The sequence below is a fragment of the Artemia franciscana genome, unplaced genomic scaffold (assembly GCF_032884065.1).
Source record: "Artemia franciscana unplaced genomic scaffold, ASM3288406v1 PGA_scaffold_23, whole genome shotgun sequence".
NCBI lineage: Eukaryota > Metazoa > Arthropoda > Branchiopoda > Anostraca > Artemiidae > Artemia > Artemia franciscana.
Window position 1 is genome coordinate 2,823,009 of NW_027062649.1, and position 18,328 is coordinate 2,841,336.

At 35.2% G+C, this 18,328-nt stretch overlaps 1 protein-coding gene across 6 annotated transcripts in view; it reads left to right on the forward strand.

Annotated features, from left to right (window-relative positions):
- LOC136041449 (zinc finger protein 271-like) overlaps window positions 1-10,438 on the forward strand; it is a 38,415-nt gene extending 27,977 nt beyond the window's left edge. For 5 of the 6 annotated variants that reach the window (XM_065726118.1, XM_065726120.1, XM_065726116.1 and 2 more), the window contains exons 5-6: window positions 3,529-3,693; window positions 9,695-10,438. In XM_065726118.1, coding sequence (XP_065582190.1) covers window positions 3,529-3,693; window positions 9,695-10,302 — 773 coding nt within the window. In that variant the 3' untranslated portion in view covers window positions 10,303-10,438. The remainder of the gene's footprint in view (window positions 1-3,528; window positions 3,694-9,694) is intronic. The other variant, XM_065726122.1, reaches the window with a different exon arrangement.
- The last annotated feature ends 7,890 nt before the right edge of the window (window positions 10,439-18,328 follow it).

The following is an 18,328-nucleotide window of genomic DNA, read 5'->3' on the forward strand; positions in this document are numbered from 1 at the left end:
TATATATATATATATATATATATATATATATATATATATATATATATATATATATATATACATACATGTATATATATATATACATGTATATATATATATACATGTATATATATATATATACATGTATATATATATATATATATATATATATATATATATATATATATATATATATATATATATATATATATATATATATATATATATATATATATATATATATATATATATATATATATATATATATATATATATATATATATATATATATATATATATATATATATATATATATATATATATATATATATATATATATATATATATATATATATATATATATATATATATATATATATATGGAAAGGGTTGTCTTATAAACCTCCCACGCCCACCAAATCCTCAAACGCTTCCAATCAAAATTTTTAGATGCCATTTTGTTCAACATAGTTGAAAGGTCCGAAAATTGTGTCTTTGAGGATGACCCACCCCCCTACAGCCCTCAGGGCAAGGGTTGTAAGTTATGCCCTGGGGGGATATGAGGTATATATAAAAAGGATGATCATATAAAATTCGGAGGGGCTCATTGGATTGTGGCAATCAGAAGTTGTAGTGCTCTTTTTAAGATTCAGAGTGATCGGAGGATGGATAACAACTCCTTCCCACCTCACTCCTCATATTTTCCAGAAATGCAGTTGGTAAAAATTTTGAGATTGTCTTTCATTGTCTTAGAAACTTCGAAAAGAGCTCATTCAGTTGGAAGTTGAAAGGGCTAGTGCCCTTTTTAATAGTTGATTGAAAGTGATTGGACGGCAACTAACCCCTTTCCACGCCCACCTCTTCCCCAATCCTATCCAATCCAATTTTTTGCCATTCTTTTCAACGTTATTGAAAGGTCCAAAAACTATGTCTTTTAGGATGACAACCCCTCTCTCCCAGAGCCCTCAGGGCAAGGGCTATAAGTTATGCCCTGGGGGTATTTAAGGTATATATATATATATATATATATATATATATATATATATATATATATATATATATATATATATATATATATATATATATATATATATATATATATATAGAAAGGTTTATCTTATAAAGTACGGAGGGGGCTCACTGGATTGGTAATCTGAAGTTCTAGTGCTTTTTTTAAGATTCAAAATGATCAGAGGATGGATACCCCCCCACTCTTGTCACCAGACGAATGAGAATACAACAGAAAGACAGTTGAAGTTGAAAAGGCTACACAAAATTGGTGAAACTCGTTGGTGTGCAAAAGAGAAGTCGCTTGTTTTGATGTTTCCCGATGACGATTCTCTGTACTAAGTTGCAGTGCCCGTTTTGTTCTTAGAGAAAAACAACAGTTCTTTCGAATCAAACACGTCACATGAAGCAAAGAAAAAGCGTCCTAGTTCGTGTCAAAGATCTAGAGCCGTCTAGAGACCACTTCATTGGACCTAGAAATTAGGTCAGAGCTACCAGCATGTCGCGTTACAAAGAAAAGTTCAGGCCGTGAGAAACGACAAAAGATTCTTGACCTGAAGATCGGGAACAGCGATTTCGAGTCAAAATGTCAGGTTATTCATTGACCGAATAATAACCAGTCTTAAAAAAGATTTTCAGACAAAAACAGCTTATTTCTGATGTATATTTCTTGCCTCCCACCACGTTCAGCCTTGTGCGTCAAGCTGAAATGCCAAAGTCGGCCCTTTAAAACATCGCAGAGATGGCGAAGGTTTCTCATGACGGGCTGGGGTCTGAGCTGGAAAGCTTTGCCTCAGTGTACGGCGAAATTATTAGTACGGGTCGTAAAAATAGCCAGGATAGGCCTGGTGCAGAATTTGAGGACAGACTTGAACTTCTAGCTGAATTTGTAGGGGGTGAGGTTCCTGCTGACACTTTTCTTTCTCAAGTCAGTCGTGAAAAATCCTTCAGCAAAATGAAGCTCATTAAGACAATAGTAAGAAGTACAATATTAGATGATTTCTTAGAAGCATTCATGTTGATGTAATGCGATCGTGAGCTGTTTGATTCACTGCAGTTTGAAGAAGTTTTTGAAGACGTGAAAAGAGATTTGAAGACTTTAACATCGCTGTTGTCAGTACAGTGTCTATTTCCTACTTTAGACCAGTTATTTTATTTTGTATCTGATCAAAATATATAATATGGGTTCTGATGGAAAGTCAAAAACTCTCAGTTGTGTTAAACATCCTTCATAAGAGGACAAATACCACGGATACTCTTTAGCCCAGATTTCCATGATCCTGGACGAAAGCTGACAATTTTATATCGCTAAAAATACGATGCCACTCTCCTTTTATGTGAAAACGTAAGCAACAACAACAACCAAGAATCAGGGAGATCTGGCAAAAAAAAATTATTAGCGGTATCCGCCCTCTTCCTACTGTAATCCTACTTCTTACTTAGTGGGCACTACTATTTTGCCTGGTGGCAAATTTTAGCGCGAATGACGCAGAGTGCAATTACCACTCATTGCTCAAGATCCCCACTGATTCAACACAAAAATATCCTTCTATAAGGAGGAGCATAGGTAGGACCACCTAACCGAAATACCCCCTTAGCTTTACACTACCAGTCCACCCGTGACCTGGAACCCTGTCTATTTCTTTTTGCAGTTGTTGGTAGAATTCATTTAAGTCACTACTATCTCCATTAGCTTCCTTATTCACCATGAGCACAGCTTCCTTGCACAGCTTCCTTATTCATGGCTGCCCTACTCCATGCCTATTCACCCTGTTTTTCCTGCCTGAGTAAATAAGTTCTGTTTTACCTAAGTTTATTTTTCCTAACCATTGGATATGAGTTTCTGAAATTTTAATTAAGTCTATTTTGAATTATCTGAATTCGTCTGTCAAAAAGTCAATACGACAGCTCTTTTTTGTTTTCTTTTTTTTTTACAAAAGTTACCACAGTAATATACTAAATAACAAATGTCCTGTGAAACTTGTTTGCTATCCCGTTAAAGTAAAATAATCGAAAAAAGACATACCTCTGCTGGAAACAAGATAAGATTTAGGTCCTCGGGTTAGATGTGTCTATATCATTTAAGGCAGGGGCCTTACGAAGTTTATTGTATAGATTAAATGGTTATTATGAGAAATTAGAATCAGGGCAGTTCATTATGGATCTTTGAAGGACTCCAAGTTGAGCAATGGACTCCCTAAATGGGTACATTGACTGTATTCATAATCAATCCTATTCAGTAGTAGTCAACTGCTTTCAGAAATACAATTACAATTTAAAATTTCTTGACATTCAGGTTTCAAGTCTTTCCGAGGAACTGACAATGAGTGAAGAGTTTATTTTTAAACTTAATCACACTGAAGGTAAGATTACTAGAGTATCTTTCAAAGTCTAGATATTTTTTCCGATTATTTTGTTATTAAAGTTTCTCTTCTCATTTAAAAGAACCATTTAGTAATTATTTTGTGTTTTGTATAATTTACACCAGAAGGATTACTTTTGTGAGTGTTTTAATGTTGATTTAATTTTGATGTTCTTTAGAAGTTGAAGAAGCATTCCCAGATTTTAGTGAAGATATTTTTGGGAGGAAGAATCTTATTTTATCACCCAAACATGAAGATATTCCTTTGGTGGTTTCTCCTGTCGCATCTGAGCAGCTTAATCTTAATTTCAGGCCATCTGAATCAACTATTCGACAGAGTGGAAGTAAGTTTTCTGACACTTTTCTTCTTGTTACTTACTTACTTAGGTCCTCCTACGCCTGAGGGTGCATAAGGCAGCAACAGTGGTTCGCCACGACGACCTGTCCTGAGCCCTCGACCAAAGCTCCTCCATCGAAGACCTCGCCAGCTTCGCCTCCTTCTCTAACATCCTGCCAATGGTCATTTTGGGTCTCCCTGACTTGCGGAGGCCAGGGGGTGTCCAACACCATATGTCATGAGGCAGCCTTCCATAACCCATTCGCACCATGTGCCCCCAATACATCCATCGTCGCTTTCTAATGATATCAAGGATGGGGATATGATTTTTCATGCTATAAATCTCATCATTTCTTATTCTCTCTGCCCAATTTATATTCAAAATAGATCTTAGGCATTTATTATCGAATGTCCGTAGTCGTTTTCCTAGTTGCGCAGTGATGCTCCAAGTTTCACAGCCATATGTAAGGACGGAGAGGACATTACTATTATCAATTCTGAGCTTTAGCTTCTCGGGAATGTTTCCTATTTCTCCAAACATTTCTAAGACAATTGAAGGCAGAGCCAGCCAATGCTATTTGGCACAAAATTTTACGTCCACTCTAAATGTACATGGCCAGGTTACTGTGTTGTATATTTTTGCGACGGAGAACCATTTAAGGCAGAATCATTTACCATTAAGCTACCCAAGGACATCAGAATGAAAAGATATTTTTCTCTCCATCTTTTTTAGGTAAACCTGAAAACGGTGATTTTCTATGATTATTCTTTTAGTTGTTATCAAATTATTAAGAGAATATTGATCGTGTAAATTCGCTCCTTAATTGTCACACTGAATCTTGAAGTGATACAAGTGAAAAATTATCCTTTTTACACTGAAATCAGAACAAAATACTTAAACCGCCGTTTTACGTACATTAATTGAGTCAATATCGTCGTTGTTGTATTGTTTGTTTTTCTATTTAATAGATGTAGAACGGCAAGAATATGTCAGCATTAAGTAAGAAAAGTGATGCTTTTAAATTAGGGAGGAAATCCTAATAATTTGCCAATAGTTAATGAATTTGATAAATACAATAATATTGGATTGCTTATTTGGTCTTTTCAAGAATTTTCCCCTCTAGGTAGGTCAATTAACCAAGAATTTGAAGTATTGAGTCTTGAAAAATTTGACTAATGAACGTTTTAATGTTATATGCTGCCTTGCCTCAACTTTTGTCACTGATTAATTGAAATGTTTACCACGATAGTTTATGAACTAGTTCTAAAAAGAGGATAATAATAGAAGGAAACGTTATAATCTGACCTATAGAATAAAACAATTTAACTGTGAATTGGTAATATATAGATTTGTTCATTTTTGAAGAAAATATGTTATATAAATAAAATCAGTGCATTTTTATTATTTATTTTGTACCATTTCCGAATATCATGATTGCCTTCCTGAAGATCCAGTCCCCTACCGTAGCTGTTCCAAATATAGCCCTAATAAAATATTCCCCTATTTACTTGGATTCAGTGATATGTTATAGGTTTATTTCTCCAAAAGGCTTCTGCAAGAAAAGCTTAGTGCAGATGGATCTAAAAAACTTGATAAATACTGCTACTACTACTACTAGTAACTCAAACCGGCACCAAGCTACCTGAAGCCAACACAGCTGCAGATATTCTTACACCTCATTCCATTCAAAAATTGCCTCTGTTCTCCCTCCCCAAAATTTCCAGTTTTCCTTAGATCCTTCCTTGTACCTTCCTGTAAATCCAAGTAAGAACATCCTGCTTTGTGTTTGACCCTTGGTGGATGCCAAAAAAAGGACAATCTTTGTAAATCTTTCTTATGCAAAACATGTCCCAATCATTACAACCTTTGTTTTATATCCTTTTTAGACAACTTCGAAGACCATACTGCCTTTCCATGACGAAAGTAAAACAGTTCAAAATAGGGATGAAACCATTTAATTGACAGTGAACAGATAAAAAAAAATTTAACTGGATATTTCGAACACATATACAGTGTTCATCATCAGCAGTAACTTACTGCTGATGATGAACACTGTATATGTGTTCGAAATATCCAGTTAAAATTTTTTTTATCTGTTCACTGTCAATTAAATGGTTTCATCCCTATTTTGAACTCTTTTACTTTCTTATATCCTTCCTTATGTCTGCTCGTCAATCCAAGTAGGAACATCCTACTTTGGGTTTGACCGTTTGTGGATGCTTAAAAAAAGAACAATCTTTTAAATCTTTCGCATGCAAAACATGTCCCAGTCATCACAATCTTTGTCTTATATCTTTCCTTATATCTTCTCGTTAATCCAAGTAGGAATATCCTGCTCTGTGTTCGACCCTTGGTGGATGCCAAAAAAAGGACAATCTTTGTCAATCTTTTGTGTGCAAAACACGTCCCAATCATGACAACCTTTGTCATATATCCTTCCTTATGTCTTCTCGTCAATCCAAGTAGGAACATCCTGCTCTGTGTTCGACCCTTGGTGGATGCCAAAAAAAGGACAATCTTTGTCAATCTTTTGTGTGCAAAACACGTCCCAATCATGACAACCTTTGTCATATATCCTTCCTTATATCTTCTTTTCAATCCAAGTAGGAACATCCTGCTCTGTGTTTGACCCTTGGTGGATGCCAAAAAAAGGACAATCTTTGTCAATCTTTTGTGTGCAAAACACGTCCCAATCATGACAACCTTTGTCATATATCCTTCCTTATTTCTTCTCGTCAATCCAAGTAGGAACATCCTGCTCTGTGGTCGACCCTTGGTGGATGCCGAAAAAAGGACTATCTTTGTAAATCTTTCGTAATGCAAAACATGTCCCAATCATCACAACCTTTGTCTTATGTCCTTCCTTATTTCTTCTCGTCAATTCAACTAGGAACATACTTTGTGTTTGACCCTTTGTGGATGCCAAAAAAGGACTATCTTTGTAAATCTTTCGTATGCAAAACATGTCCCAATCACCACAACCTTCGTCTTATATCCTTCCTTATGTCTTCTTGTCAATCCGCTTAAAGCACGCGAATGGTTAGACCGTTTCCTCAAGCGGTAACCATGCGCTTGACACATACCAACAATATATTCATTTTCATATGGGGTTCCCATCTAGCCCATGTCTACTGTATAGCATTCAAGCGTCTCTCTCTCTCTCTCTTCGGGGTAGGCGGGGAGGGGGTGCCTGCTGTCTCCAATCAGTTTCCTAATAGTGTCTCTTCATTGCGTCAGCTCAGTCCATCATTCTAAGCCAATTTCGCTTTTCATTATTTTTTCATCAAAGCCATAGTAACCCCCTCATGCGAGGTCTGGATTATCGGCAGGGGTTCCGGTTACAAATTTATAATTTTAATTAATAAAAATTTAACTAACCTAACCCAGCCTGCCTAGTCTGGGGTAACACCATTTTACTGACTATCTGGGCATTTTTGTTAGTAAAACTACCTGAGATTGTGAAAAAGCCTAGACAGTCAAGCAGAAACAGTTGAATTTTTTGTGTGCCCAACATTCCTAGCTTATAATTGCCAGTTCACTTGCATAACCAGGCATTCTAATGGTCCTATGTCAATTTTAAATTCCGGATCAACCTGCCTGAGACTCTTGCGAGGCATGACTTGCTAAAAGATAACAAACTGTGTATCGGTCCAATAAGAGAGGCACCCGCATTCTTCCGCCGTTTATCCAACTCAAATTAATCAAACAGTTGGAAAATTATATGTTCTATCACTATATTTGCTCTATGACCATCTACCTTGGTTCTACTACCTAGCAATGATGCATGGACGGATAATAGATTAAACGTATCTATTAACAAATGTACTAAACTGGTTATACAATCCTAATAAGGGGGAATTAATGCTAGGTTTTTCTTCTCACTCAATCGGTCTATCTGTTTTGGCTTTCTTTCTACAATTAGCCATGACTTGATGCCCACAATTATTTCATTTTAATTCAAAATAATAACGGCACTCGGCATGTGGCAGGCTTCTATATATGGATTTTCATTGTCGCTTGTCTTCCGACCACAGATTATTGGGATAATTTGCTGTCTTTTCATACTGTATCTTTTCAAAGATATATAATTATTAAAGCAAGTCTGATTATTTTTGTAATTACCTGCCGCCTGGCCCCGGCATTTCGTACTCGGCAGCCTTCTATATGTGGATTCTCATTGTCACTTGTCATAGCGTCTACGGTTAGCCGCGGACAATTTGTTTTCTTTTCACAACACTCTTTTCAAAGATGTTCGATTATTAAATTAAGTCCGATTTCTAACAACGGTATCTACTAAGCTTCAAACTTTTGGTTTATTTATTTTAAGTTATGGAATTGTTGTAATCTCCTACAACAATTCCATACATTACATATTTGTAATAAATACAAATATTTTTGCAATTACCAGTTTTTTGCTCTTTACGCAATTTAATATTTTTACATACTACAGGCAGTTCAAAGATATTTGATCATTCAAGCAAGTCCAATTTTAAATAGCTACAGGTTTGAACGAAACCAGTTATATAATGTCAGCATGAAGACTCAAAAAACGAACATTTGCGATTGTTACAAATAATAATTCTCTATTTTGACAAGGCATTACAATAATTCAAAAACCTTTAAAAAGAAAGGCAAAAGTTTGAAGCTTAGTACATATCTTTGTTAGAAATCGGAATAGCTTCAGTAATAAAATATCTTTGAAAATACTCAGTATGAAAAACCATTAAATTGATTAAAGAGCAAAAAACGGAGGATCGCAAAAATATGTTTTATATGCTTTAATAAGCGGTCACAGTTCCAAAACCTAAAATAAGAAAACCGAAAGTTTGAAGCTTTGTAGATATCGATGTTAGAAATTGGACTTGCTTTAATAATAAAATATCTTTGAAAAGACCGTTATGAAAGGAAAACAAATGGTCTGTGGCTAAACGCAGACAATAAAAAGACAAGCGACAATGAGAATCCATATATAGAAGACTGCCGAGTGGTCAGTTCCAGGGCCCAGCGGCTGGATACTCCAAAAATAATCAGACTTGCTTTACTTATCAAATGTCTCTGAAAAGATTTAGCATGGAGAGACATTGTCTCAAATTGTCTGTGGTTAGAAGACAGGTGACAATGTCACCTGTAAATCTATATATAGTGTAATCTATTGCACTATAAATCTGTAAATCTATATGGAATGTAAATCTATATATAGAAGCATGCGCCGTGCCAGTGAATACCAATGAACAAATAATGAATTGAAGTAACGGACATCTATCTGTAGCACCCTCTCGGTCTTTTCTTTTTTATTTCATCTTTCTATTTGTATTTTGCTTTTGGTTTTTCCTAGTGTATTAATAATTAGGGATATCTTATTGAGAATACCTTAGTATAGTGTCTTAGGTTTTGTCTATCCCCTTTATTTATTTTATTTTAAGGAATTTAAAGTATTGCCTATACACTCTACGAAACTTCAAATCGGAACAGTCGATTAAATAAGAAAAAGACTAGAAATGACTATGAGGGCAATATATGCGACAAAAGGTTTCACTCCCATTCACGTTTGGAAAGACATCAAAGAATTCATACAGGAAAAAACTGTATAAGTGTGATGTATGTCAAAAGAGTTTGTGTAGAGTGGACTGTTTAAATACACATCAGACTGCATACAAGTGAGAAACCGTTTAAATGTGATGCCTGCTAAAAGTGTTTTTCTCAATCCAAGAGTTTGAATCAGCACCAAAGACTGCACAAAGGTGAGAAACCGTTTGTGTGATGTGTGCATTTTGTGTGATTTTGGTCAATTGACCAGTCTGAATCGTCACCAAAATGTGCATAACAGAACTCTCTTTATTTAAATCGAATGTGAACTGTAATTTAAGAGGGTCTGAATGTGATCACACGAGAAATCCTGCTATATTTTCTCTGTGTGCTTATTCTGAGCATCATTATATTGTAATATCTTATTAGAATATCATAGTACAATGTTTTAGGTTGTGTCTACCTTTTATATTTATTTTAGGAGTTGGAGATTCTTCATCAACTAATGCCAAAACGCTCTTGGAAGCTTCACGTCTTAATAGTGGATTGCATAGTAAGAAGTGCGAAAAAGACTATGAATGCAACATATGTGATAAACGATTCCTCTGCCATTCATTACTGGAATCACATCAGATAATTCATACAGGAAAAAAATCATTTATATGTGGTGTATGCCAGAAGAGCTTCTCTCAGCAGTGCAATTTGAATAGACATGAAAGACTGCACACAGGTGAGAAACCGTTTAAATGTGAAGTGTGCAAAAAGTGTTTTTTTCAATCAGGCACTTTGAAACAGCATCAAAGAGTGCATACCGGTGAGAGGCCATTTAAATGTAATATATGTCAGAAGAGGTTTTCTCGAGCAGGCAGTTTGAATACACATCGAAGAGTGCATACGGGTGAGAAACCTTATAAGTGTGGTGTGTGTGACAAGAGATTTGCTGATTCAAGCTCATTGAGTAGGCACCTAAGAGTGCATACTGGTGAGAAACCATATAAATGTGATTTATGTAAGAAAGCATTTTCAATTAAGTCAAATCTGAACTGTCATCGGACTGCTCATTCTAGGAAAAAGCCTGCTAGTTTGTAGATTACAATAGAAACCTGTTACAGAATAGCTATTTCCATAGACACAAAAATACTTAATGAGAAAGTAATTCTATTCCGTTGAAATTAAACGTAGTATGTTCAGGCAATTTATTTTTGAATATATACGCGATTTTAAATTGTCTATATCGTTTCCTTTCTTTTTTGTCTGGGGTAGGTTATATAAGAGTGCTGTTATTGATACTATTGGTGAGCATTGACATCTAGTTATCTAGGCTAATCAAAAGATGAAATTTAGTCTTAAATAAGTGTGGTGGGTAAAGGTGCTCTTCAAAATCCTTTAGGACAATTTGATTGTTTTTTCAATTTTATTTTTTTTTAATCTTGAATTAACTTTTTCTTAATGAAAATACTTAACAGGTACTTTGCAAGACCTTGGAGAGGGAGCAGAATAATCTAGAGGGAGGAATCTTCCTTAAAATCTCAAATGTGTACTTGGACATTTATCGTTTTCTCTGGCTTATCTCTATTAAGTGATCGTAGCAGGTTTCGTAGTAGGGTCTTTGTCGTTTGGTTTATTCCTCCATAGGAAAAAGTATGGGTCTGATGAACGAGGAGATAATAAAAGATTTTCTTTCCTATTTAAAAACGAAAAGGTTTACATATTTCCTATTTGGTGAGTTCAATTAAGAAAGGAGCTAATATTGGTATGGTAATTAGCTGGCTCCCAATCTTGCTGAAAACACAACTATTTATCTTCATAGTCTCCTTTGTTTTATGGCATGACAAAATGTCATAGAAAGTACTAAAAACGGCCAATTTAATTTTTGGCTGACAAAGCACCCCATACTGAACTTCCTAGAGGTTAATCGTTGGGTGTAGATTTCCAAGTTCTCATAAAGATATAGTTGTGGTGGTTAAAGGTATCATTCAATCTGGATTTGGTCTTGTTGCTTCACATAATTCCTGTTGAAGATTATCCAATTCCAACACATTGTTCAAAACGCCACTCGCAGTAATGATTCGTTTCTGACACTGATATATCATCAAGGAAGGGTTTAACATCATGAGAGTAATATGGAGGTTCCTTACCATTTAAAAATAAAACTGCTCATCTGTTTTACTTTGCCATAATTTTCTGATTGCTGCAGTTAATTTCTACTTTAATCCGCCTTTATTAACGAGCTAAGTCTCGTTCTCATTTTTTTGGAAGGTGTTTTGACTGTGTGGAAAGTGTTTGTGAATGCGTTGAAAGTTAAACAAAAGCTGGCTAGAAGATATAAAAGGCTCTCAGAAGAAGCCAAAGAAGAATTTTTTTTTTCAGAGATTTCATAAAAAGATAAATTGAAATTTTGTAAAATTCTTCACTCCAAAACGGCCAACTTCAACCTTCGTGCAGTGCAATTGTCCACAAATAACCGAATTTTGTGTTGAATTCTACCCTTTGTTTTATCAAACAGTTCGTAGTAACGAACTGTTGCTAGGAGCGACCCGGCTCAATAGTAACCAAAACTTTAAAAATGGAATTTTGATACCAATAGCTACATCAAAAGAATTACATTTTAATGCTTATTTTAAATATATAAGTTTCATCAAATTTAGTCTTACCCATCAAAAGTTACGAGCCTGAGAAAATTTGCCTTATTTTAGAAAATAGGGGAAAACACCCCCTAAAAGTCATTGAATCATAACGAAAATCACACCATCAGATTCAGCGTATCAGAGAACTCTATTGTAGAAGTTTCAAGCTCCTATCTAAAAAAATGTGGAATTTTGTATTTTTTGCCAAAAGGTAGATCACGGATGCGTGTCTATTTGTTTTTTGTTGTTTTTTTCCCAGGGGTGATCGTATCGACCCAGCGGTCCTAGAATGTTGCGAGAGGGCTAATTCTAACGGAAATGAAAAGTTCTAGTGCCCTTTTTAAGTGACCAAAAAATTGGAGGGCACCTAGGACCCCTCCCACACTAATCATTTTCCCAAAGTCAACAGATCAAAATTCTGAGCTAGCCATTTTATTCAGCGTAGTCGGAAAACCTTACTATGTATTTGGGGACGACTTACTCCCCCACAGTCTCCATGGGAGGGGCTAAAAGTTAAAAACTTTGACCAATTCTTACATATAGTAGTGAGTATTGGGAAGTGTACGGACGTTTTCAGGGGGATTTTTTGGTTTGGGGGAGGGGCTGAGAAGAGGGGGATATGTTAGGGGAACTTTCCATCGAGGAATTTGTCATGGGGGAAGAAAATTTCCATGAAGGGAGCGCAGGATTTTCTAGCATTATTTAAAAGAAAACAATAAAAAACAAAAATGAAAAATTTTTTCAACTGGAAGTAAGGAGCAGCATTAAAACTTAAAACAAACAAATTATTACGCATATGAGGGGCTCACCTCCTCCTAATACGTCGCTTTTTACGCTAAGGTATTTTTAGTAATTTCAACTATTTATTCTGTGGCTTTTATGATTCAAGGGTCACTCTTAATGAATTGGGACACAATTTAAGCTTTAGTGTAAAGAGCGGGGTATTGACGAGGAGGTGAACCCCCTCATATGTGTAATAAAAACATGAGAATAAAAAAGTTCGTTACGTAAGTTAATTTATAATTTACGTATATCTTTTACTAATAAAAACATTCGTAAAAAATTAAAAGTTCTAGTTTCTTTTTAAGTAACCAAAAAATCGGAGGGCAACTAGGCTTCTCTCCCCGCTCCTTTTTTCTCAAAATCATTCGATCAAAACTATAAGAAAGCCATTTAGCCAAAACAAATAAATATGCAAATTTCGTTTCAATTATTCCTCTGCGGAGAGCCTAAATCAAAACATGCATTGATTAAAAAACGTTCAGAAATTAAATAAAAAAACAAGTTTTTTTTACTGAAATCTAATTCTAGAGGCGGTGCTGTAAAATAGCCTTTGACATAAGCAGGTGGGTAGAATTTTCACTTTTCCTTCTAATAAACATCTGAAATCATGTAGTGGGGATTTTCCGGGGTAACAATAAAAGTACTGTAGGTATGAAAAATTATGCGTATACTATTCAAGATAAATTGGAAATACCGTTCTAGAAACAAATAGTAATGTGAATTGCTGCTAACAATTAAAATATTGCTCTTACTTCTAAATGGGATTCTAATGTATGCCTAGTGGGTAATACCAAATCCTTTTTTAGTCAGATTTTTAGTACATATTCTAGAATAGATCTTCTATTTTATGGATTCGCTATTTGGAACACCATAAAAAGTTCGAAAACTGATTTTGTTTTCCAAACGTACTATTACATGGTCTTTAGACTATATTAAAAAAGCATTCCTTAAATTTCCTTCGTATTCATTAAAGGTCAAAAATAATGTGAGCAACGTCACACTTTTTGTTGAATACAGGATGCATTGGTAGTAATAAGAGACGATCACGTCCAATACAAAAAAAATATAATAACCCATTAATACCCAAAAATAGAGTCAGATCAATACAAGAAGCATGCTATTAGAACCGCCCTGTCCGAAACTCATATATAAAAAAATTACCGTCCCTTAGCTTCAACATTGGCTTGAAAAGTAAGATAAATGGAAGTAACAACGATATTCTGCATATGCTGAATCTTTTTTTTCTTTTTTTTTTCTTTCGATAGCGGGTACTGGAACATCTAGAGAGATGTTTAATGGGCCCATTTTAAAGGAAATTAATGGGGTTAGAAACTTTTTCTAGTTAAAAATAATTTTTAGATATAATCTTTTCTTTGCAACGAACTACATTTTCTATAACACTGTAGTTGTTAATACTATTAAAACATCAGGAATTTGTCACCTCTATGTGCTTTTGTAACGAAAATAAACATTTAAAACAAAATGCATTTTCATATAGTAGACTAGCTGTTGGTGTAGCACTTCGCGCCCCCCCCCAAGCCCTCCCGCGCGCGTAAGTCGTTACGCGCCATTGTAGTTGTGTTCCTGTGTCCCACCTGTGAATATAGATAGATATATATATATATGTTTTTAACTACGTAAAACTTGCGAATATACAATATTCTTCGCTGTCCCACTGTCTGTGCATATAAATAGATTGTCAGGTTTACCGACTCTTGAACATGCAACAAATAATTGTCCGTGGGAAAACAATCCGTTGATTGCCCTTGGGCTTTGTTGATGGCAATTGCTAATCGAATATTCCCTGTGTTCCCGTCGTCATTTATATATCCCCCATGTGCCCTTCCGGCGTCCCCGTTGCAGTTGTGTCCCTGTGTCCCGATCTTCATTTATATTCCCTGTGTCCCGGTCGTCATTCGTGTCCTGGTGTCTCGGTCTGTAATTTCTCTTTGAGTGTCCCGGTCGTCATTTATATTCCTTGTGTCCCGGTCTGTAACATACGACTATAGATCAATTGTGTTGTAACTTTGTTCACGATCCCATTCTACACATGTAGAAATAGAAGCCGTACGATTAGGTGAAGGCATTCCCAAATGCTTGAGAAGTTTGTTTGCAATAAATAAGCACAAATCTTCAATCATAACTAAAGTGCCGTTATAAATTTCTGTTGTAAAGTCCAAGGTCATATCTGACCTTTTTAGCCGTATTCAGCGGAGTATATTCTGGGCCATTTGCGATTTGTATTTCTCCCATAACTCTGTAGGACATGAAGGAGAGCAACTTTTGCCAGAAGACACGGGCCGTAATGTCATGTCTATGAACCGGCGATTGTTCAGGATGTAAAAGCTGTTGTATCTAATCCTAAGATGGATTATGTATAAATGTAATAAATGACGAATCATTAATCTATAGGCATAATATTTCATTGCGCTGCATTTCTTATCCATTTCTTTGTTAGTGGCTGGATTTATCAATTTAAATATTAAAGTGATAGCCGTCGGCTCCATCCCATTTCTTTTGGTGATTTCTCTTTGAGACACAAGCCTGTTTTCACGCTGTTTTTGTGATTCCTCGGCACGCTTTCTTTTCATACTTTCTTTATTAGCCGCAAGCCTGTTTTCACGCTGTTGTTGTGATTCCTCGGCAAGCTTTCTTTTCTTACTTTCTCTATTAGCCGCAAGCCTTTTGGCATTAGCTCTTTGAGCAGCTTCCTCGGCTGTTTCTTCTTAATGACGTCATATACAGTCGACAAACATGACGTCAGTCGACAAACATGACGTTAGTCGACAGTCGACAAACATGACGTCAGTACACAAACAACTTATTTATATATATATATATATATATATATATATATATATATATATATATATATATATATATATATATATATATATATAGATAGATAGATAATATGCGCCATATTTTTATAAGAACTACTAGCTGTTGGGTTGGCGCTTCGCGCCACCCCAACACCTAGTTGGTGGGGGCGCTTCGCAACCCCCCAAGCCCCCCCGCGCGCGTAAGTCGTTACGCGCCATTGTAGTTGTGTCCCTGTGTCCCACCTGTGAATATAGATAGATATATATATATATTTTTAACTACGTAAAACTTGCGAATATACAACATTCTTCGCTGTCCCATTGTCTGTGCATATAAATAGATCCGTTAGGTTTACCGACTCTTGAACGTGCAACATATAATTGTCCATGGGAAAACAATCCGTATTCGTATCTATACCTCACGATTCTAATGATTGCCCTTGAGCTTTGTTGATGGTGATTGCTAATCGACCATTCCCTGTGTCGCTGTCGTCAATTATATATCCCCCTGTGCCCCCCGGCGTCCACGTTGTAGTTGTGTCCCTGTGTCCCGGTCGTCATTTATATTTCCTGTGTCCCGGTCGTCATTTGTGTCCCGGGTCCCGGTCTGTATATACATTCGTTTTTGAATTGGTATATGATGAAATGAATTTTTGTGTTTTTCCCCTTTTTTTCTTTTTAGTTTTTTTTTGGTTTTTACTTTTTTTAGTTTTTTTTTTCTTTTTTCTTTTTAGTTTTTTGTAGTTTTTACCTTTTTAGTTTTTTTTTTAATTTATTATTTATTTTTTTTAGTTTTGTTTTTCTCCTTTATTTTTCAGTTTTTTCCTTTTTTATTTTTTTTTCTTTTTTAGTTTTTTTTTAGTTTTTTAGCTTTTTTAGTATTTTTATTAGTTTTTAGTTGTTTTTTCTTTTTAGTTTTTTTTGTAGTTTTTACCCTTTTTTTTAGTTTTTTTAGTTTTTTTTACTTATGTCCTGGTCGTCATTTATATTCCGTGTCCCGGTCGTCATTTGTGTCCCGGTACTTTGTTGATGATGATTACTAATCGAACATTCCTTGTGTCCCGGTCGCTTTCTCTTTGAGTGTCCCGGTCGTCATTTATATTCCCTACTAGCTGTTGGGGTGGCGCTTCGCGCCACCCCAACACCTAGTTGGTGGGGGCGCTTCGCGCCCCCCCAAGCCCCCCCGCGCGCGTAAGTCGTTACGCGCCATTGTAGTTGTGTCCCTATGTCCCACCTGTGAATATAGATATATATATATATATATATATATATATATATATATATATATATATATATATATATATATATATATATATATATATATATATATATCTATCTATATAAAAATAAGTTGTCTGTCTGTGGATCTGTGGATCAGGTGACGTCATGTTTCTGTGTCGGCTGACGTCATGAAGTTAGTTGTCGTCATTTTTGCTATGACGGTGACGTCATTAAAGACATTTAAGACATCTATCTTTTTTTTTTTCTTTTCTTTTTTTATCTTTTTCTTTTTTAGACATAAATCTATTAATGTTTAAGTTTAAAATGACTGATGAACTTACAATGGCAAAAGCCGATGAAGATGCTCAAAGAGTCTATGCCAAAAAACTTGCTGCTGATAGAGAAAGTCAGAAAAGAAAGCGTGCCGAGGAATCAAAAGAACAGCAAGGAAACAGGCTTGAGGCTAAAGAACGCAAAACCGCGCAGTTAGATGAAGATCCACCTGGACAGCGAGAGTCAAAACATATCAAAACTGAAAATGATAGCGATGATGATTGGGTTTGGGATTTTGACTTGGATAAGGTCATCAATGCCTACCAGATTTTAGCTAAAAAAACAAAGGTTCGGCGATATGTATTTCATGGTGAAGCTGAAAAATAAAGAAGAAAAAGAAAACTGAAAAAAGAAAAAATGTAAAAAACTACAAAATACTAAAAAGAAAAAACACTCAAAGAGAAATTACAGACCGGGACAAATGACGACCGGGACAGAGGGAATATAAATAACGACCGGGACACTCAAAGAGAAATTACAGACTGGGACACCGGGACACAAATGACGACCGGGACACAGGGAATATAAATGACGACCAGGACATAGATATTTAAGAATATCGTTCAAAGACAAATTTTTAATTGTAAGAAGACCGTTGAAAGAGAAATTTCTAATTGTAAAATGACTGAAGAACCTACAATGGCAACACCCGAGGAAGCTCCTCAAAACGAATGTATTCAAGCCGAAGTAGCTGAGTTGGTAAAGCGTTATGTTTCAGGTTCTAGGTCCGAGAGGCTCCAGGTTTGAACCTTGGCTTTAGCATTAATACAAAAGAAGAAAAAAACTAAAAAAGGTAAAAACTACAAAAAAATATTTCTGTGTCGACTGACGTCATGAAGTTAGTTTTCGTCATTTTTGCTATGACGGTGACGTCATTAAAGATATTTAAGACATATATGTTCACGTAGAAATCTATTAATGTTTAAGTTTAAAATGACTGATGAACTTACAATGGCAAAAGCCGATGAAGATGCTCAAAGAGTCTATGCCAAAAAAACTTGCTGCTGATAGAGAAAGTCAGAAAAGAAAGCGTGCCGAGGAATCAAAAGAACACCAAGGAAACAGGCTTGAGGCTAAAGAACGCAAAACCGCGCAGTTAGATGAAGATCCACCTGGACAGCGAACCACCCCAACAGCTAGTATATATATATATATATATATATATATATATATATATATATATATATATATATATATATATATATATATATATATATATATATATATATATATATACATATATATATATATATATATATATATATATATATATATATATATATATATATATATATATATATATATATATATATATATACTAGCTGATGG